Raw genomic sequence first — 23,666 nt, 5'->3', positions numbered from 1 at the left:
ACATTTAGTCTAAGGTGACTTACTGGTCTAATGTGACAATTCTAGAGTCGGATTTCACTTAGAGCGGTCATGATTTGTTTAATGTAACATTTCGTTCTAGTGCAGAATAGTTTTATTTTGTAGCCTGAAGTCTAACGTGGCTTACAGTATTTATTGATAATATTACTTTTGATGATTACACTATTGATGATAATAATACAATTGTATAAATTTGATTAATGTGTCAATTTATTCATCAGTCGAATGTGACCTTTATTTTCGATATTTAAAAAAGTCTTATGTTACAAATTAAACTAAACATGAAAAATTTACGAAATACAGGAATCAATAAAGCCTATATTTAGAAATAAAGATGACGAATTTTGTGAAAATAATTTCCATGAAAATATTTTTTAAAAAAATCAGGTCGAGTAGTCGTAAAAAATCGTCCCGTTTATATCACAAGGCGTTGGAAAAGACACATATTTGAAAGTGATGTTTGTTTTTAAATATATAAGGTGATAATGATCATGAAATGATAATGCTTAATATTGTGTCGATCGGTTTGCCGTAATACGATCAAATTTTGATAATTTATTAGGTGAAGATAAATGAGATATCGTACGTTTTGTTTCTAGTAAGGAAATTTATTGCTTCTTTATTCCATCTTCCTCCCTCATTTTGGAAAGCTTCAGAGGGACGGTCGATTAAAATTCGTATAATATCATTTGTGTAGAATTGCTAAATAATCTTCCTATCCTTTGAAGAACTAAATATGATTCTTGGACAAATAAAATCTTCGTTAAATTATCATTTTAACTGTAGGTTTTGCTTTGACTTACGCTCATTCTATAATATGTTCCGCTTTCCCATATATTTTTCCTATAAATTGTTATTACAGTACTTTTCGTTATGCATGATCCGTATTTTCAATTATTTTAATTAATAAACAATTACGTATGACACTATTCGGGGTTACATGTAAGAATAATGGATCCTGAAGCGATTCCTTTGTACTATATATTGGGAAGCTTTCTGTAGACAAAAATGAAGATGATGCGTCTTCACCATACATATAATCATATATTGGTTATATACATATATCTTAATATTTGTTAAATAAACCTAACGGTAGAGGGTTTTACGGATAAATCGGATATTTTCGAGTTAAAGACAATACTCAAAAAGAGTTTTATTTAAATAGAAATCAAAATGGTAAAACCTAAGCGCATGAAATTTCAAGTATATTGTGTTGAGTTTATTAAACCGCTTTTCCGGGAAGAAAATATTTAAAAATGTACATATTTTTGTAATTTAAACGCCATAAGTATAACAATTTGTAAGTTAATCGTACAAGATTCACACACCATAATAATATAGCTTTCTGTAAGAATAACAAACATCGTTCTAGGTTTACTAGCAAAAGCGACGAATGAATTCATTCAAATATATAATTACATTTCAGAATTCTACGGCAATCGAAATGCAGTTAATATTTAGCACTACAAGCCTTAATTCGGTTCACCAATAATGTCAAAGGAAGCCACCCTAACTTTTAATTCACCTGCCTTTATTTGCTTCACATTCATAGGAATGAACGGGGTAGATAATGTAAGGGAAGAAAAATATTTTTCAATGATTCAACAATACAAGTTCGAAGTTTGTCCATGCGGATTAGAAATGGAAAAAAGTGAAAATTTTCTGTAAAGTGATTGTTAAAACAAATACTAAGTTTTTTTTTCTGTGTGTCACAATTGAATAATATAGTATAAGAAAATATTTGGTGTTTTTTTTTAATAATAAGAAGAACTATTTTTTTTAAAATTGCACAATATAATTGCTACATTTAAACGATATACGTTGTTTTCATCAAACGTCTATTTTTATCTTCTTTAATGCTGGTAAAGTAAGTACCTTTTTAATTATGCGAAATACACGTCAGTATATACGTTCTGACGTCACACAGAAACTATTCAAAATGGATATAGAGATATTTAATATGTACATATCTTTTAGGTAAGAAACGTACTTTATTTTCACAAAATTCTGTATAAAAGGAGGTGCTGCAATGATTAATTTACGATTTGCATCTGCTCCGGCTGACTACTGAAGTGTATTAGAGTTCAGGTAATTATTATTTTTATTATGTTACTGCTAATATTAAAATATTTAATTTACAAAATTTATTAACATTATTGCAATAATAAAATAAGTTTTTATTTCATAATGATTTAATATTTAAGTTATCAGGATTTACTATTATTTAATTTATATCTTATTATTTTTTAATGTTTGATGTACATTGAAACGAATAAATAAACTTTTATATATATTTATATATATATATATATATATATATAGACATACAAAGTTTCTATATTAAAGAAAATAATTAAGCGGAATATACACAAGTGTAAAAAAATTAAAATGGCTGACACGTCAATATTCAAATCTTACATTTTTTATAAGTCCTCAGTTTTATCAAACGATATTTTATTTCATGAAACGTGAAGTATTTCTTTGAAAGTAAAATGACGACAACTTCTTTTACTTCCTTATACGAAGTAAAAAAGGTTTTCAGAATTCAACGGAAATACGCGTTTTGACCATCGCTATATCCATTTTGAATAGTTTCGGTGTGACGTCAAAACGTACGTACTGACGTGTATCTTGCATAATTAAAATATGATTGGCCGTTGAATGTTTAAATTTTGTATTTAGGGCTCCTGCAACATCTAGTTCAGCACCTTCCTTTTTTGATTGCAATCGACTACACAAAAAGTGTTCAAAAATTTGACAATACGATACATATATAACAATAATTACTAAATGTAATAACAATTATAAAAGCCGTATAGATATTTCGTTAGCAACGGAATTCTGTTTTTTAACGGGTGACAAATATTTCAATCCCCTTTATCTATATCTAATGTTTTTTTTTCAGTTTACGTAAAATTCTGACTGTTGAGCCTTGTCAAACATTAATTCATTAATATCTAAATATTTGGGATGCCTGAAACTTTAGGACATATTAGGATTTTAGGGTTATCCCTACAATTAATCTATACTATTATTTAAGAGAAAGATATTTTTTTTTGTTCCGGATAAAAACAAAAACTACATGGTCAATATCAACCTAATTTTTACCCCAGTTTCTTGTCATTATTGAGAAGGTTTTTTAGTTATATTTCATCTTGAAAAATTTGGAAAAAGGTATATATATTTTTTAGTAGTGGAAATTTTCCAATTGAAGTAATAACTTCAATGAATTGAATTAATAAATCGTGAACTGTGAGTGTCTATCCTTGTGTGAGCCGGGTTTGAATAGAATGACTGATTATGAGAATCTAAAACCCAGTTTCTAGATTATTTGAAATTCCAAGTTCGAACGGTTAAAATAATTTTTTTTTGAAATTCCAATTTAAAACCTGATATTTTTTAATTTCAATGGTGAGTGCAATCTTCATATCAGTGCTGAAAAAAGTAAAAAAAATTTTGAAGAATGAATGTAATTTTTCCTAATCACGACTACAGTAAACGAGATATTCAGTAGATATCGTCTTGCAAATACTTTGCAGGTAAACATTTAAAAACCATTTTTGGGTTTTTTAAATTTCGGTTTTTTTTTTAAGGGGTGGGAAAGTGCTGTGACCAACACAGTCGTTGCAACCGTTTTTCTATGTGTGACAGGCTGCAGTTACATCCCGTTACTTGTTTAATAAATACAAAATTAAAAAATTGACCGCTACGGAAAACGAAAGAAACAACACAGCGCGTGCGAAACTGCGACGAAGAGTAGTAATATATTGTCCTTGAAACGTTTTCGCTATTTTTTTCTTCTAATTTACAATTTTTCTTTTTTCTTTTTGGGGCAAAATTATCAAGAGATATTATACTACTGGTATTCACTTAATCAAATTTTGATTAACTTCTAAAAGTACATAATTTCAAATATTATCAGTATTACTAGCTTGAATACATTTTTTATAATTTATTTCTTGTTGCGATATTAATTTAGTATAGTCATTATCAATAAATTTACTACTTAGACCTATAATTTTTGACTTTTGTAATTCTAATATTTGCTGTAACATGTTCGTATTTCACTTTTGATATAATATTAATATATTCTGCATTTCTTTTTGCCGGAACACAAAACAAATTATAAAAAAGTACAGTCTTTTTGTTCTACGATTGGCGATTTAAGAAAATAAATTATATCCTTAAAACTATCTTTAATAAATTCTAAAATTCACCAATTTTCACCAATTCTTTTTTTGTTCCAGTAAAAACCATTTACATAGTATTTGTAATATTTTTCTATTTCACTGATTAACTCCTAATCGATACAATACTAGGTTTCAGCGTTACTAGTCTACAAAATGTTATCGAATTCTCAATATCTTAAACGAAGTTTAAAATATTATTACACAAATTATTTCACCGATTAATAAAATCTATTAAATTTCCTAATTCGGTAAAAAAATTCTTCAAATATTTATTCGTTTCTGGCTGACCAAACAATGCTTCTATATTGCTAGAATTGAATATATAAATGAACACAATTGAAAGTTTGATAAAACATTAACAAAATGAATATTACGGACTTCACAAAATTTAACCACCTTTTCACTTTCCCATTCCCACTTTTCAATTTCCCAATTTTCAGTTTTACCATATTCCTTTCCCACGTTTCCCCCCATATTCCCCCATTTCTTCTTCTATTATTTCTCTTTACCAATTCCTTTTCCCACCTTTCCGCTTATCTTTTTTCTCTTTCTTCTTTCCATTTCGTTTCCTTGTTTTCCCATTTTTCCTTCTTCTCTTTTTACCTTCTTAATCTTCTTAATACCTTCTTAAGCATCTGTTTACCTGTCTCGGATCAATTACCTTCACTATATAAATAGTAGGCATATAAAAACACGTGCGTATTCAAATACAACGTTGTTTAAAAATTTCAATACAGTTGGTGAAGAACCTTTAGAGATTTAAGTTTTTGAACAAACGAACATTTATATTTTTATTTATGTATTTCTTTAAAACTACTTTCCAGCAGTTAATAAATAGCAGTTAATTAAAATTAACTGCTTTATTGAGTTAATTAATAATATCTATATTAACAAAGTATTTGTTATTTATTTGACTTAAAATATTATGCTGTTTATAATTATTTATTACGAATAATAATTTATGCGGTTGTTTAGCGGCAGTTTATACTTTCAAACGAATTTCTTTATTTTTTCTCGAAGACACCGAAAATCTGTATCGTAGTTTAATTTATGCTATAGTTATATTAATTAAAAGATTTAAAAAAAATATATATATATAAAACGTCTGTTTTTTTTTTTTTAGATTTTTCAACGAAGAGAAAATGTTTCACATTAAATTGGTGTCAATAATATTACTTTGTGTCGTTTACTATAATGAAGGTAAATATTTCTTATTTATATTACAATAATTTAAAAAGTAGTAAAGAGAACGTTTAACCCCGTAACACAAAATCTGAACGGAACAATTATTACTTTCCTGCTATCATACATCTAGAAGAGCGATCTCAGTACGATTTTGATCGCGAACCCCAAAGACGCAAATAATTATTCATTTTACCCCATAAAATATAATATAAATATATATATATATAATCCAGCTATTTATTTATTTGAAACAATATAGCTTCATTCAAATTACATTTCAAATTTATTTTTTGCACTGGAATTTAACGAGAACATTTGATTGTATTTGTTTAGCAACATCAAAAAATCAGGTTTGATGTCCTCTGTTACTGCAAATTAATGATGTGGTTTTAAATCTAATTTATTTCTGTATTTGGTTTTAATTGCTGTTATTACAGAAAAGACTATTTATACACGTGTGTAGGATCAAAAAAAAGGTTACATTTTTCGCAACGCTTACTAGTTAACTTACTTCGTACCTAAATCAAGTACCACATGAATCATACCCGGTTGATTATACTGTTAGTCTCTACTACTGTCAGTTGTTTAATCTGTTTATTAAGGGGAGCATCTTTTTGTATATGAAACTTCGTTTAATTTGAGTAGTTAATAGTTGGAACGATGACTAATGGTGATCCAAAAATCCTCACACCTTTTTACGATCAGTATACCCATAGAAAATTGGTGAGTGATATGCAATTTCCAGGCGAAGATTAATCGGCCCCATATTCTTTAAAAATACTCTTACAGCAGTCCTCTACCAAAAAATTGTTAACCAACTTACTAACAATTTATAATTAAATGAGAAATTTGTTGATTCAAGAGGAGGGGGTTACATGGAAGACGGAAAGAGCAACGATGGACGTTCAGAGAAAGAGAAATATCGACATATGGAGAGCTACGTCATCCGATCATTCTCCTGCAGATATTGTTTGTGGGATATCTGAATGTTTGTGTATTGAAACATAATCCACACCCCATTGAAGAACTGAACGCAGCATGACAAAAGAATTCCGAGAAATTAGAAGAAATACACTTGGAACGGTTACACGAAATATGAAAAATGTTAAGAGCTTGTAATGCTGAAAATGGTGGTTATTTCAATGCTTGTTATAAAATCATTTGACCTCAAAATTGTCTTTTACAAATAGATGTAGTATTTATTAGTAACTGCATTAAATACACGTTAAACATTGTTTTTCTTTAAATTGGTTTCTTTTTTTGGGTGCGTTTCAAATGAAAATGGAATTACTGCGTCCACTGATATTGAACATTTTGATATTTTCAAGCCGAGAAGGACCTAAGGAGAAATTTTCATAAAGAAAACCAAATTTTTTTGTGCTGTTATCTGATAGTTGTGTATTCAAACATATTCCACACAAAATTAAAGAACTGAAAGCCAACATAAATCAAGAATTACGAGAAAACGGAAGATGTACGCTTCAAAAGTTGACTTTCCTGTCTTTTTTATATATATTCAAAGGCATGCATTGCTGAAGATCATGGACACTTTCAGAAATTGTTATAAAAATACTTGATCTAAATATTGTTTTGCAAAAATAGTGGTAATATTTATAATTAATTGCACTACATATAGCACATCAGTTTTGTTTAAATGGGTTGTTTTTGTTGAGTTGCTTTTTACATGAAAATGGAATTACTGCAACAAGTAATAATGAAAATTGAGACATTTTAAAGATCTATTCAAGAAGTAAAAATTTTCAGAAAGAGAACCTCATTGGCATAAATAAAGCCGGTGCATTGCGGTTTTCAGGTAGACATACTAATAATGATCTCACGGGTAGAATTTCCGTTAATGATAACGATTGAATTTCTCTTCCATGTACTCCGAAATTTCTGGATGTTTTATACGATGATATATTCTCTACGGATGAAAAAAATTGACGTAATAATCTTATAAGAAAATCAAACCGTACTGTTTTGCCTTGAAACATCATAATACAAAACTATGCCTTAATAATTTTTTTTAAAATATGAATTATGCTTACGTGATTTCCGTCCAAAGTGTATATCACCTCATTCAAGCCGTTAAAAAGACAGAAAGATATTTCAAAACGGGAAACAAGTTGCCAGAATATAAATTATGTACATAAACGATTTATGTATACGGCTATTACGACCATTACTTTTTTTTAATACCTACGGTTTAGTTTAACCGATTTTTATGGAACGATGAATGAATACTTTTGATTACGATGCATTGATTTTATATAATTTCGGATATAATTTGTCAGTCCGGACACCATATGTACCGAAAAGAATCGTGTAAATAATTATTTTGATAAAATATTTATTTACACGATTCTTTTTAGCAAGCTTACCTGTTATATGTGTTAAACAAAGATGGTACACCAATATATAATACGAAAGGAAAAGTCGATAGATGGGTGGAATATATTGAAGAGTTATACGGAGGAAATGAATTAGAAAATGGTGTTATAGAGGAAGAAGAGGAAGTTGAGGAGGATGAAATGGGAGAAACAATACTGAGATCTGAATTTAAGAGAGCATTAAAAGATTTAAATGGCAGAAAGGCTCCTGGAATAGACGGAATACCTGTAGAATTACTGCGCAGTGCAGGTGAGGAAGCGATTGATAGATTATACAAACTGGTGTGTAATATTTATGACAATGGGGAATTTCCATCAGACTTCAAAAAAAGTGTTATAGTTATGATACCAAAGAAAGCAGGGGCAGATAAATGTGAAGAATACAGAACAATTAGTTTAACTAGTCATGCATCAAAAATCATAACTAGAATTTTATACAGAAGAATTGAGAGGAGTGTGGAGGAAGTGTTAGAAGAAGACCAATTTGGTTTCAGGAAAAGTATAGGGACAAGGGAAGCAATTTTAGGCCTCAGATTAATAGTAGAAGCAAGATTAAAGAAAAAGAAACCAACATACTTGGCGTTTATAGACCTAGAAAAGGCTTTCGATAACGTAGACTGGAATAAAATGTTCAGCATTTTAAAAAAATTAGGGTTCAAATACAGAGATAGAAGAACAATTGCTAACATGTACAGGAACCAAACAGCAACAATAACAATTGAAGAACATAAGAAAGAAGCCGTAATAAGAAAGGGAGTCCGACAAGGATGTTCCCTATCTCCGTTACTTTTTAATCTTTACATGGAACTAGCAGTTAATGATGTTAAAGAACAATTTAGATTCGTAGTAACAGTACAAGGTGAAAAGATAAAGATGCTACGATTTGCTGATGATATAGTAATTCTAGCCGAGAGTAAAAAGGATTTAGAAGAAACAATGAACGTCATAGATGAAGTCCTACGCAAGAACTATCGCATGAAAATAAACAAGAACAAAACAAAAGTAATGAAATGTAGTAGAAATAACAAAGATGGATCGCTGAATGTGAAAATAGGAGGAGAAAAGATTATGGAGGTAGAAGAATTTTGTTATTTGGGAAGTAAAATTACTAAAGATGGACGAAGCAGGAGCGATATAAAATGCCGAATAGCACAAGCTAAACGAGCCTTTAGTAAGAAATATAATTTGTTTACATCAAAAATTAATTTAAATGTCAGGAAAAGATTTTTGAAAGTGTATGTTTGGAGTGTCGCTTTATATGGAAGTGAAACTTGGACGATCGGAGTATCTGAGAAGAAAAGATTAGAAGCTTTTGAAATGCGGTGCTATAGGAGAATGTTAAAAATCAGATGGGTGGATAAAGTGACAAATGAAGAGGTATTGCGGCAAATAGATGAAGAAAGAAGTATTTGGAAAAATATAGTTAAAAGAAGAGACAGACTTATAGGCCACATACTAAGGCATCCTGGAATAATCGCTTTAATATTGGAAGGACAGGTAGAAGGGAAAAATTGTGTAGGCAGGCCACGTTTGGAGTATGTAAAACAAATTGTTGGGGATGTAGGATGTAGAGGGTATACTGAAATGAAACGACTAGCACTAGATAGGGAATCTTGGAGAGCTGCATCAAACCAGTAAAATGACTGGTTTGAAAAAAAAAACCTGTTATATTCATTCATTTAATTTCCCAACTAAATATTAGTGTGTTGATGGCCAAACCGTCATTAGCCAGTTAGTAACACATTTTTCTCGGAAAACTCGGTTGATTGTAGTTACAACTGAAGTATCTAATAGTTTTTTCTGAGCGAAATGAATTTATTAATGTATTTTGTTTGCTTTCAGCTACAGACCAATTTGCTATCGATAAAAGAGATTGGGAGACCTATTATTTAATGGCAACAAGTAAAATTAGTGACTTCTTTTACGGTTCGTATTTTCATCATACAAAGGCAAGCTGTTATCTTTGTATACTTGCTGAAATTAATAAACAATTACATTTAATTAACATTTTATCAAATAAGGACGATAAGATAGAAACTGTTTACAAATTTAAATCTGACATGGAATTATTTAAGGCAAGATTCCATGATTGGAAAAATTCATGTGATAAAGGCATGCCGACTGATACCAGAAAGACATTTTTTGAGATTTATACTACAGCAAATTACAAAGCATCACTACAAAAAAATACCCCTATCAACGTTGAAGAATGCATGAGTTTATTTACTAGAACACAATGTACGTATTCTTTTTGTATAACGGTATTTCTTTTAGTAAAAATAATATTATATCCTATCGACCAGAAATTTCTTCTTAATTTACCTACAGAACCCATTAACTATTATTATTATTATTATGCTTTTACGGCCAACATGGGACCACTTAAGTCAATTTTAGTTGGATCTTTTCTGAGAAAAGCGTGTTATTTTACTCTTTCGAGCTGCCCAGTATTTCTTCATCCGTTCAGATCTTGCTTTCTTTTCTTCATCCGTAAACACCCTCTTCGTTGTATTTTGTCGTTTGTCTGTCTTTTGTTTAAATGTAATGCTTTTATCTTTTAGCTTTGTAATTTTTCCAGTTTTATTCTGTAGGTCGGTCAGGGAAATTCCCAATTCTTTCATATCTTCTCTAATTTCTTTGATCCATCCTACTTCTAGCTTTTGGAACCAGAGCTTTTCAATGATATTTCTTGATTGTTTACCGTAATGTGCTCTATTACCAGAGGATTTATGGCTATTAGTTCAGTTTTTTCGAAAGAGATATGAAGCCCTATCTTTTGTGCTAGGTTTTGTGTTTCTCATGATTTGTGTTTTGGTTTCTTGAATATTATTTGCTTATATCTCTGCTCTATCTTGAATATATTTAATATGATATTTCAAGAAATATCATTTCTTGACAGTCTTGTTTGCGGTGTCCTTACGAGATGACCGAAGAAAGAGATTCTTTTTTTCCGCATAGTATCAGTAACAGGCTCTATTTCTCGATACACCACCTCATTTGGCACAATCCACCATTGGCCTTCTTTTTGGTGTTTTTTATTGATACACGTTCTGACAATTCTCCTCTCTATTTTCAGAATTTTTTCAATTCGGTTTTTCTGAGTGATTTTGAAAAGGGTCTCGCTTCCGTAGGTGACTTCTGGCTGTACTACAGTTTTATAATGTTTAAGTTTTGTTTTAGCAGAAAGGCATTTTTTGTTATATGTTGACCGAGTTAATTTTTGGGATTTAATCATTTTATTTGTCCTGTTTTGCCATGTCACTTTTTCATTTAAATTATAAGTTATTATTTCCCCTAGATATTTAAATTGTTTTACTATTTTAATTTTCTGATTGTTTACCGTAATGCGCTCTATTACCAGAGGATCTATGGCCATTAGTTCAGTTTTTTCGAAAGAGATATGAAGTCCTATCTTTTGTGGTAGGTTTTGAAGGCTCATGATTTGTGTTTTGGCTACTTGAATATTATTTGCTAAAAGAGCGAGGTCATCTGCAAATCCTAGGCAATTTAGTGTGATGGAGTTTTTCTTAGTACCCATTTTTATATTTTTGGGATTTATTTCATACCATGTTCTCATGACAAATTCGAGGGCGCAGTTAAAAAGGAGTGGTGAGAGGCCGTCCTTGCCTCAATCCAGTTTTTATGTAGAAGGGTTGAGAGAGTTCACCTCTGAATTTCACTCTGGACTGGGTATCGGTTAAAGTTAGTTTTATCATGTTTACGAGTTCAGGGTGAAGGCCCAGGTTTCTCAGAATATTCAGCATGGATGGTCGGTGTATACAATCATAGGCCCTTTTAAAGTCGACGAAGGTGATTATTAGTTGTTTTTTCCGTCTTTTATATAAGTCCATCATAAGTTTTAGGGATATTATTTGCTCCGGGCAACCTCTCCATGGCCTAAATCCCCCTTGGTATTCCCCAAGTTCCAGTTCAAGTTGGTCTTTGCATCGGTTGTATATGATTCTCGACAGGATTTTGTATGTGCAGTCCAGGAGAGATATGCCTCTGTACTTTTCAGGATTAGTTCTATCTCCTTTTTTATGTAATGGATGGATGAGGGCTGTGGTCCAGTGTTCTGGAAGTTTTTCTTCGTTCCATATTTTCACGAGGCATAGATGTAGGGAAGTTTTGACTGAATAAACTGATGAGTGTTTCCAGAGTTCTGCGAAAAGCTGGTCTTCTCCGCTTGCTTTGTAGTTTTTTATTTCATTTAAGGCTGCGAGAACTTCTTGAATTGTTGGCGGGTTGATATTTACTGGTGAAGTTTTAACTGGATTTTCAGTGTCAATCTCAAAAAGCTCTGGGGGGTCGTCACAGTTGAGGAGTCTATTGAAGGTTTCTGCCAAAATTTCAGCATTTTCTTTATTGGTGTGGTCCCATTAATTATAATATATGTTACAGTATATTAAATTAATTTTGGTGGTTATGCATAAACACGGATGAATTTCATTAATCATAATCCAATTTTGGAGAATTTAATAAAAATAGCGGTCACTTTACATACTCTCCATATCAACATATTTTACATATTAAAATAACAACTCGACTATAAGTATTAATTACTGAATTTATTATTTAATTAATTAAAACATTAATGTTAATTAGATGAGGTAAGCGAACAAAGTGAGGCGGGTTATGTTTTGTTAGATAATTATAATCTAAACAAACAGAACCTACGAAAGCTAATATCGGCTAGTTATTGTTAAATATGCAAATTATATATATATATATATATATAAATATTATTCTCAAAAATTGGAGGTGATTGATCATATTCAAGGGTAATTATTCATAATCAACGGATTAATCAAATTTTTTGTAACTTATTCAGGTTGTAAAGTCGTTACCTTCAGAAGTAGGTATAATTTTAATATTTAAAGAAATATATAGTATTGAATTACAAAAAAATATGTAAAAATCTTTTGTTGGGGTTTAAACGGATGATTTTCACGTACGGCTAAATATCATAAATTAACATTTCTATTTCGTTTTTCTAAAGGCGAACCGGTTGATTTGTATTTAACGGCTGTTTTTATATAAATAACCAAAAAAGAAATATAGAACATAAATAAATTAAAAACAAATGATTCAACGTCAGAAAAACGGGAAATATTTACATTAGGAATTTTTTTTTTTTTTTGTCTTCAGTCATTTGACTGGTTTGATGCAGCTCTCCAAGATTCCCTATCTAGTGCTAGTCGTTTCATTTCAGTATACCCTCTACATCCTACATCCCTAACAATTTGTTTTACATATTCCAAACGTGGCCTGCCTACACAATATTTCCCTTCTACCTGTCCTTCCAATATTAAAGCGACTATTCCAGGATGCCTTAGTATGTGGCCTATAAGTCTGTCTCTTCTTTTAACTATATTTTTCCAAATGCTTCTTTCTTCATCTATTTGCTGCAATACCTCCTCATTTGTCACTTTATCCACCCATCTGATTTTTAACATTCTCCTATAGCACCACATTTCGAAAGCTTCTAACCTTTTCTTCTCAGATACTCCAATTGTCCAAGTTTCACTTCCATATAAAGCGACACTCCAAACATACACTTTCAAAAATCTTTTCCTGACATTTAAATTAATTTTTGATGTAAACAACTTATATTTCTTACTGAAGGCTCGTTTAGCTTGTGCTATTCGGCATTTTATATCGCTCCTGCTTCGTCCATCTTTAGTAATTCTACTTCCCAAATAACAAAATTCTTCTACCTCCATAATCGTTTCTCCTCCTATTTAGGAATTACAAAAAAAAAAGAAAGAATAATTTTAATATTTACCCCAGTAATATTACAAAAGAAGGTTGAACTAATATACAAATCCAAACAACGCCGGTACAAGCATAGAAATAGTTCATGCAAAAAAGAATTCGGCTGTATCAAATATCGAAATGAGATTTACCGTCATAATCATAAAAAACACTTCCGTGGGGTTTAACGAGTGTTAAGCGACCAGATTTTTGGGTAACACAGGAAATACGTGGATATTCAATATTTTATAATTCTTTATAATCTTGTCTTACTTAAAAGGAACAACTTCTACCCACATGAAAAATTAGAAAATCTCGTGCTTCACGAATTAGGTTGTTAAAAATTATTAACAACCAAATTTTGTTAAAAATGAAACATTTTCAATATTTTATGAAGTACCTATTCATCTTACAACGTCTGTAATATTTTTTTTAACCTATATCTTCATAATTGTATACCCGCGATATTATTGTAAACATCGAGTTATTACGATTACACGATAATGAACGTCAACCGGGTAGCTGTTCGTTTATAAAATTATGTCTATTATAATATATTTCCAAGCGTGCCGACATTCTTTTAAAAATTTCCTATTTCTTAGGAACATCTTGATCTCCGATACCGAAATCCCAATGCGATCAGATCTTCTGAGTTACGCAGGAAATACCTGGATATTCAATCTTTAATAATTCTTTATAATCGTGTCGTTTCAAAACATTCTCCTACTTACTGAATAGAAACAACTTGTACCCTCACAAATAAAAATTGTCGACAATTTTTAATATGCTGATGCGTACTTCTTACATGTGAAAGAGTATTATCGCTTATAATATTGTAATCTCAAGTCACTAATCGATTACATCAACTGTTCTAATGAGAGTAATAACGAACTTTATATTATGAAGTTTCTTGCGATTATATATTTATTTTGACATAATCTAAACTTATAAAGAAATTTACTGAAACAGAAAAAACAACGTAATAGTTTTCTATTAATCCTAACTACTTTTACTTTTTTTTTTTTTTTTTTTTTCTACTCTCCCCGACCGGATATCCAATTAAGTATACTCAGTCGGGGAGAGTGTCCTTTTACTCTCAAAGGAGGCGTCCCCCATCCGCCGGCTATACGTCCGGCACGGCAGGTTGGCCTCCCCGGTCACGGATCTTTTGTTTTACATTGCCTGCCTCTAATCCCCCGCTTTAGAGCCAAGGTCCGGCTATGCTGTCCCCCAGCGCCTCAGCAGGGAACCGGGACTCGGTCTTTACGCCTTTGGCCTCTAATCGACAGCGCCGACCCCACAAAGAGCCTAGGATCCCGCAGGGACGACCCCGCCGACCGGGACTTGGTCTTTTATTTTAATCCAAACTCAAACTCCCCTGGAGTTCACCCCCCTTCTCAGGTACCCGCACACCAAGGCGTACAGGCCCTCCATGGAGTGACTGTCCGCCCTACCCTACTGTTTATACTCCCGTTCTTCTGTCTTCATCCTCTTTGGCCCGCAGGACCTCCCCGGCGAACCTGCGGAACCATTCCCAGTTCTCATTGTTGTACCCCAACCGGTTTATGAGATTTTCTGGTGTAAGACCATTAATTACTATTTGACCTGTGTTAACGGCCCATCTTGGACATATGAACAACGTATGTTCGGCATCGTCGTTCTCTGGACAATAGATGCACTGCGGGGTGGCTCTCTTCCCGATCCTATACAGATACTGACCGAAAGAGCCGTGCCCCGACAGTAATTGTGTCATGTAAAAATTGACATCTCCGAGTCTATTGTTATTCCAGGTTTTAATATTAGGGATTAGGCGTCTGGTCCATTCTCCCACTCTGGACCCTGCCCACTCTTCTTGCCATTCTTGTTCTATAATCCCTTCCATCTCTGCTTTCGACATACCGCTGTGTCTGAGGGTTCTGGCTTTTATCTGAAGGTCTATGGGTAGGACCCCGGTCAGTACGCACAGCGCGTAATACGATACCGTACAGTAACTAGCTGCTACACGCAGCAATGCCAGTCTATGGACACTTCTCAACTTCTTTTTATTTCGCTGTATGTTCATTGCCGCCCCCCATATGGGAGCCGCATACAGTACCATCGAAGTGATAGCCGCGGTTATCAATCTTCGAATAACCATTTTAGGTGTGCCGTGGTTTTGAAATAATCCTCTTAATCCCTTTACAGCAGGAGTAACTCTCCCACAAATCATATCAATATGCTTGCTGAACCTTAAACGTTTGTCCAGAAGTACCCCCAAGTATTTTGTTTCTTTTACTTCATCAATTCTCTGTCCTCTGATATTCTAACTACTGGTTATAATCCTAACTACTGGTTTTCTTATTGTTTACCGTGGGGAAAAATTGCAACAATTCTTCTTCTAGAAAAAAGGAAATCTTTAAAATAATTTTACAGCACCTATAATATCATCTTAACACCATGTGTTCTTAAAATTTCTATATTTGAAATGAATCCACGAGCATACGAGAAAAAATTTTTTCTTCCGTCTACAAACATCTGAATTTGCAACTAAATTATTCCATAACTGTACCTCAGATTTATTCCTTCCGATAAATGATTTAAAAACAACCTGTTTACTGTTTGTTTCTCTTTAGCACATTTTTGAATCTTCATCATTTCATATTTTTAATGCTTACTTGGGGTTTTAGCTCGGCTTTTAATTTGACGACATTATGCGAATTACTGAGCAGATATTTTTCCTACTTATAGTGGATGTTTTGTATTTTAAAGGCGTAGCCTTTTTTAATTCTTCGAAATTAAAAATGATTAGATTACTTTTTTTTGGCTGGAGTAAGAGGAAATCTGTTGAGTTAAGATAATCTATTATCAATTTACTGGTTTACAGGAGAAGAGAACGAAGCGAAGAATGCTAGGCATGGAAGGTAAAACTATTTTCCATAGTATACATAACACCAGGACATATGGTTAAAACAATACTGAAGAACATAAAATTTACCGTGAAAATGGCAGACTATATATGAATAATGGAAAGCATATTCTAAAAAAAAAATTTTCGGCTGGTGTCGAACTATGAATTCTTTGGTAGGTTCCTCTACAATGGCATCTTTAAACATGTGAATCTGTAAAAGTAACAAATTCAGAAATGAATCTAATTTATCATCCTCCGAATGAAATCAAATATGTTACTTGCTGTGATCGATAGGATATACCACTGTGAGTTCACAAACAGCTTTTTTTAGGAAACAGATTGTTTCTCCTCTAGCAGGGCCTATCTAACGTGGCTGCGGCGTCGTTGAATCTATTTCCTCAATGCGGTCAAAGTTTAATTTTTTATTAATATTATTTATTCAAAATACGGCTCGCTAAAAGACTACAAAAACGATCAGATTACTGAAAATCTGATCGTTTATTTAGAAAACATTTTCAGTATCAAAAGAAATGAAAATACTTGTACTTTGCTTAAAAAAGTCATTACATAATAACTATTTCAGTTTATATTGAAAAGGAAAATGGAATTTCAAATTTTTTCTCTACGTAAAAAAAAATTTATTACATTTTTATTGGCATTAAAGATGAACCGGACGCCTAATACCCGTTATTTCAATACTGTTTTCTGTCAAAAAAGAAGACGAATTTACAGATAAATAAAATAGATTTAGTTTTTCCCTTATCGTCTCATTGTTCTAAGTTACTTACCACTGAATTGAACGAGGATTATGTCTCGTTTAAAATTTTACATTTTATTGTAATTCTTTATATATACATGTATATATTTTTTATTTTGCAGTCAGTATTATTGAGTTTGATAAAATAAATCAACGTTATCAAGATGATTATCTTAGTCAGGTGATTTTCCAACGGCATTTTGCAGCAAATGATTTGAATAAAAAATGTATGAGTTGTATTCAAAATTTTGTAGAATTTGAACTAAAAAGATGGAAAGAAATTGAACCAACCGTTAGATATTATATGACTCCAGATAACATGATAACAGGTGAAAAACATTGGAACAAAATGAGAGATATATTTATAAACTATCAAAGGTATATTGATGCAGTTAAAACATGGATCACTACATGTTCGAGTATTATAATAGATGGTCATGTGGATGATTTTCCATCAAAAATTAAAGATCAAGAAAAAAACCCATTAATATCAAAAGGAATAAGTGAAAAAATGGAGGAATGTATATATCATTATTCTGGGAAAAGTAAGTAAAATTAACCGTAATGTTAAGATTAGTTGTCAAAGCATAGAGAGTTCATTTGGGCCAAATGAACATCTGCGGGCCGCAGATGTTGACTGATCTCAACAGGAGACTGAAACGTCCTGTCCACCCAGTTCATTCTCCCGTTAACTAAACAATAAGCGGTGTCAATCATACTTTAGACGTTGTAATCAGTACTACAGCGCATTTGTATTCGGTCTTTTTTACAAAGAACTTATTAATAAAATCGGATCAAAGGTTACGGACTCGTGTCGTACAAAAATACAAATAATTAAATTCATTTAACAAAAATTAGAATTAATATTCTATAATACATTATCGGATACATGAAAGGGTGAATGCGTACGGTGAATATTTGACCCGTAAAACAGGATTTTAATAAGTTTCATGAGCGATCAAATAATAATGTCCGCCCAGAATATTCATAAAATATTATTCTAACCTATACTAGAAAGATGCTACTAGTAAAATATTAAATAAAAGAGATAGGCTGCGTTTTCAGTGCTGTGATTAGTTATTAGTCATCCTGACCCCTGTAAGGGAACACATCCGCCTTGTGAAAATCCCCGTCGTGTCTTTACCCACTAATTCCCAAGCTGTAATGGACTTTATGAAAGATCATCTTTTCCACTGTAAAACCTGATTATCTACCACAGTCATCAATCTGGCACCTGTCATGATCCCAAAGATGCAAATGTCTCGACAGGTATTTCCATCAGAGTGTTCTTTCCCCTTTTCAACGTGGCTTTGTTTTAGGCTTCTTGCAATTTCTTTCATCTAAATTAATTTGTGGCTCTCTCAATTAACTCACTGATCCTTTTCCGGAAGCGCCATCCCCTTGTCTATCTCTAAACTGTAATTTTTTTTTTGTCTTCAGTCATTTGACTGGTTTGATGCAGCTCTCCAAGATTTCCTATCTAGTGCTAGTCGTTTCATTTCAGTATACCCTCTACATCCTACATCCCCAACAATTTGTTTTACATACTCCAAACGTGGCCTGCCTACACAATTTTTCCCTTCTACCTGTCCTTCCAATATTAAAGCGACTATTCCAGGATGCCTTAGTATGTGGCCTATAAGTCTGTCTCTTCTTTTAACTATATTTTTCCAAATGCTACTTTCTTCATCTATTTGCCGCAATACCTCTTCATTTGTCACTTTATCCACCCATCTGATTTTTAACATTCTCCTATAGCACCGCATTTCAAAAGCTTCTAATCTTTTCTTCTCAGATACTCCGATTGTCCAAGTTTCACTTCCATATAAAGCGACACTCCAAACATACACTTTCAAAAATCTTTTCCTGAATTTCCCATTTTCATAAATATTACACACCAGTTTGTATAATCTATCAATCGCTTCCTCACCTGCACTGCGCAGTAATTCTACAGGTATTCCGTCTATTCCAGGAGCCTTTCTGCCATTTAAATCTTTTAATGCTCTCTTAAATTCAGATCTCAGTATTGTAACTCTTCAATATATTCCACCCATCTATCGACTTTACCTTTCGTATTATATATTGGTGTACCATCTTTGTTTAACACATTATTACATTTTAATTTATGTACCCCAAAATTTTCCTTAACTTTCCTGTATGCTCCGTCTATTTTACCAATGTTCATTTCTCTTTCCACTTCTGAACACTTTTCTTTAATCCACTCTTCTTTCGCCAGTTTGCACTTCCTGTTTATAGCATTTCTTAATTGCCGATAGTTCCTTTTACTTTCTTCATCACTAGCATTCTTATATTTTCTACGTTCATCCATCAGCTGCAATATATCGTCTGAAACCCGAGGTTTTCTACCAGTTCTCTTTATTCCGCCTAAGTTTGCTTCTGCTGATTTAAGAATTTCCTTTTTAACATTCTCCCATTCTTCTTCTACATTTTCTACCTTATCTTTTTTACTCAGACCTCTTGCGATGTCCTCCTCAAAAATCTTCTTTATCTCCTCTTCCTCAAGCTTCTCTAAATTCCACCGATTCATCTGACACCTTTTCTTCAGGTTTTTAAACCCCAATCTACATTTCATTATCACCAAATTATGGTCGCTATCAATGTCTGCTCCAGGGTAAGTTTTGCAGTCAACGAGTTGATTTCTAAATCTTTGCTTAAGCGTGATATAATCTATCTGATACCTTGCAGTATCGCCTGGCTTTTTCCAAGTGTATATTCTTCTATTATGATTTTTAAATTGGGTGTTGGCAATTACTAAATTATACTTCGTGCAAAACTCTATAAGTCGGTCCCCTCTTTCATTCCTTTTGCCCAGCCCGTATTAAACTGTAATATCAAATATTTATTTATTTGATTTTACTGAAAACATGCAAATTCTATTCTTTCATCCATTAAAAAAGTGTTTTTCATAAACACGTAAGTTTTATCCTGCGGATTTCCAAATTCATTCGTACTTAGTCAAAAACAATCAAGAGATTCAACTATGAAAATCTAACAAGAAACCACCATTAACTGTGTCTTGCCAAGTCCGCTTTCGGGAACGAAGTCGATAAACCAACAAAATTCTTCAATGAAACAACTGCTACTCCTATATCGGAATAGTTTTCAGTGATTTGGAATTATATTACAGTGATTACAATTATAAAAATAAATTTCCAAAAGAAAATATTTTGAAGTATGTAATAAGCATTATTTATCAGAAAAATGTAACCAAGTGGTGAATTGTGACCTTAGAATAAAAATGAAAAATATTTTTATCAATTGTAACACAATGTGTTACGATTGCTTTAAATAATGCCCACACTTATTGACGTTTACATCTCTGGTAAAGGCAATATTCCGTACGTTAATATTAGAAGAAGGCAACTCTTCAAATAGAAGCAGTTTTCATCAAACAAGCAATACGATTCATTGCTTAGGCAAACTAAACCGGGAGGATTTCCTAGTATCATAATTAAATCTATTGAAATTAACTGAACTCAATTATTCAAATACGTAATAAAAACTTTTAAAAGGCTTGTTAAATTTTTAAATAATAAAAAAATGTTGCGTGTACAAATTTTATTCGGCATGAAACAGTTATTTTCACGAATGAAATTAATTAAATTTTTATCAATAAAATGAATTTATAATGACATATTTTTCATACTCCATTTAATTACGTTTACCTTGCTTTTTCCTGTTTAGCCTCCGGTAACTACCGTTTAGATAATACTTCAGAGGATGATATGTATGAGTGTAAATGAAGTGTAGTCTTGTAAATTCTCAGTTCGACCAATCCTGAGATGTGTGGTTAATTGAAACCCAACCACCAAAGAATACCGGTATCCACGATCTAGTATTCAAATCCGTGTAAAAATAACTGGCTTTACTAGGACTTGAACGCTGGAACTCTCGGCTTACGTTTACCTATCTTGAATATATTGCTCAGATTTATCGATTCTCTTTGGCGCGAGTGGTAGCGTTGGGCTTTTCATCCGGCTATCCAGGGTTCGATTCCCGGTCAGGCACGGAATTTTTGCACGCGCTTCAAATATTTCATCTCATCATCTAAAGCAAATTTTAACGGTGGTTTGCTAGTTAAAAAAAAATGTTAATCTATTGTTATCGATCAACGAGTTATTAAATTTGTCTCAATTCGGTCGTGGAAATGGAAAAATTTACATGAAGCAGACCTCTAAGAATATAGAATGTAATAAACAATTAGTGATTTTAAAATTATTATAAAGAAAAATTGAATAGATTAGTGAAAATTATAGTGTATCCTTAAAAACGGCAACGTCTTTTTTTTTTATTTAATCGGAATGTATGTACATTTAATAATTTTTTAACATTCTCTACTAATATCGATATCACAATAGAACATTTTTTTATTATTTGCGAGATCGGTTCTGATGAATTTTCTTTAGTTATTTTTTTTAGTTTTTCTCTTTATATATTTACGTGTACTGATTTAGAAATCTATACGTATAATAAAATAATAAATCGGTTTGACCCTTTGAGTGCATTAAGAAATACCACTGGATCGATTTTAATTAAACTTTGCAGATTTGTTACTTAAATCTGTTTGGTTATTAATTCCAATTAGAATTATCGTGATGTTGTTAATGGGGTTTACGATATTAAAGAAATTTAACTCATTAAATCTTTGTTACCTTGGTAACAGGAAAACAATGATGTAAAATGATTGATTTTGTTTTTTAATACTTATAAGTAAAATATTTAATATTTTATTTTTATTAATATTAACTTAGCATATTTAGCCAATATTTAAGCATGTTGATCAATTATTTTTATTGTAGAGATAAGAATATTATAAAGTATCAAATATTTTAAAAAAAATGCCTTCACAAAATTAAACTATTTTTCCTTATAATTTAATTTCTGCTTAAAAAAGACTTTATCTCGGTCCCCTAACTGCTTAAATTAGTGATTCTCAGTCAACACTAATCGAGATTGCTTCAACTGTATCTGCGTCTACAGTAGGGGTGTATTATCTCAAAAAGCGTTGCAGGAAAGAGATCCTTTCAGGCTTTAATAATTACTTTTCAATATTATTCTTATAATCATGAGAATAACGAACAAAGCGTGGTCCAGGGGCAAAGGGCCTTGACTAGACGGAAAGGACGATGGAAGTGAGCTCTGACCGGCTAGTACCAGAATATTATTATATTTATTAATTATTTTTAAATTAATTTTGATTTTTATGAAACGTTGTGATTTAATTTAAAAAAATCCAAGATTTTTGTCTGAAGGAGTCGATGTAAGTATCGAACATCGGTAATCCCGCAACAATTTATCCCCAGATAAATGTTTAAATTTATATCCTGTTCGTCTTTTTTACGTAATAGTAATTCGTTTTACGCATTGTTGAAATGTTTCACTTCTATTTAATAAACAGTTTCGTTAATTTAACCAAATTACATTACGTTGGTGTGAACAAGTGTTTTCGAACATCGATAATATCCAGACAATCATCTATCGTGGAAAATATGAAAATGAAATTAGTATCTCTCTATTTAACATAATTAGTATCTTTAAATTGTATTTATATTTTTTTTTTATAAATTATATTTTTCTTTACTTTTCAGAAAGGAACAGAAATTTATTAGCTTCTACGGGGAAAATAGTAAACGCTGATAATCAACTTGAAAGTAAGCCATCTGTGCTCATACAGCAAATTACTTATTAATAATTAACTATACGTGGAAACACGATTAAATGAAAAATTCGAATTAATATTTTATTAGGAATTGAATTTCTTGTTAAATATGTAATATGAAACTGATAATAAATAAAAAGTAAAAATATAAATTATCTATTTTAATGTATTTATCACCTTTCCTGATTATTAATAATATAGCTTTCTATCTATTTTGTTTACATTTTCTTCTGTTCTTAAAAAAAAATAAGAACCTTTTTTCGCATTTGTTTTTTTTCAATACAGATATGTAGAAATGAATGTTTTTAAAGTTAAGAAATTGAATAATTTCGTTGATTTTCCTAAATATGCGGCCGATCAAAACGCAGATTTCGAGGTAATTTCAAAAATCGAAACGATTTAAAAACAAAGTGAAATTAAAATACTCCCACCCGTCATTGCTATATCACTGCTTAAAAAATATGAAACGCTTCGAACCAGCCCGAGATTACTTTCGTAAACAAGCCTGAGTGGTCTACTGATACTAGTCGACTACTCAGGAGGATTTCCAGGTTGCTCATCGTAGAGACAAAAAAATTTTCAAGATCTGGAAAATTAAAGAGACCAACAAGGGTCATGTAGTGGTTGCGAATGACTTGGAGACAGTCCAAGTCATCTGGCAGTCTCATGAGGTAAAGAAGCTGGAGTTAAAGATCGACCCAAAGTGAAAGCGTAGGCCCCGGGTCATTGTCTCCGACATTGAAAGCAGGCTGTCCGATGAGGAGGTTCTGTCTCTCGTGAGGGAGCAGAACACTGAAATGGATGG

The 23,666-nt window shown here is 31.9% G+C and overlaps 1 protein-coding gene across 2 annotated transcripts; it reads left to right on the top strand.

Annotated features, from left to right (window-relative positions):
* Nucleotides 1-1,950: 1,950 nt before the first annotated feature.
* On the top strand, nucleotides 1,951-23,013 carry LOC142333907 (uncharacterized). Of its 2 annotated transcripts, none has more exons than XM_075381505.1 (5): nucleotides 1,951-2,106; nucleotides 5,332-5,408; nucleotides 9,626-9,709; nucleotides 17,304-17,726; nucleotides 22,791-23,013. In XM_075381505.1, exons 2-5 carry the CDS (start codon nucleotides 5,351-5,353, stop codon nucleotides 22,889-22,891), a joined length of 666 nt encoding a protein of 221 aa, XP_075237620.1. In that variant the 5' UTR covers nucleotides 1,951-2,106; nucleotides 5,332-5,350; the 3' UTR covers nucleotides 22,892-23,013. The 2 variants fall into 2 exon arrangements, with proteins under 2 accessions (XP_075237620.1, XP_075237619.1); XM_075381504.1 differs by having other exon boundaries at nucleotides 1,952-2,106; nucleotides 9,626-10,021.
* The last annotated feature ends 653 nt before the right edge of the window (nucleotides 23,014-23,666 follow it).

This window comes from Lycorma delicatula, chromosome 13 (assembly GCF_047948215.1).
Source record: "Lycorma delicatula isolate Av1 chromosome 13, ASM4794821v1, whole genome shotgun sequence".
Taxonomy (NCBI): domain Eukaryota; kingdom Metazoa; phylum Arthropoda; class Insecta; order Hemiptera; family Fulgoridae; genus Lycorma; species Lycorma delicatula.
Note: the sequence above shows the minus strand (reverse complement) of the source record. Positions and strands in the feature narration are given on the sequence as shown.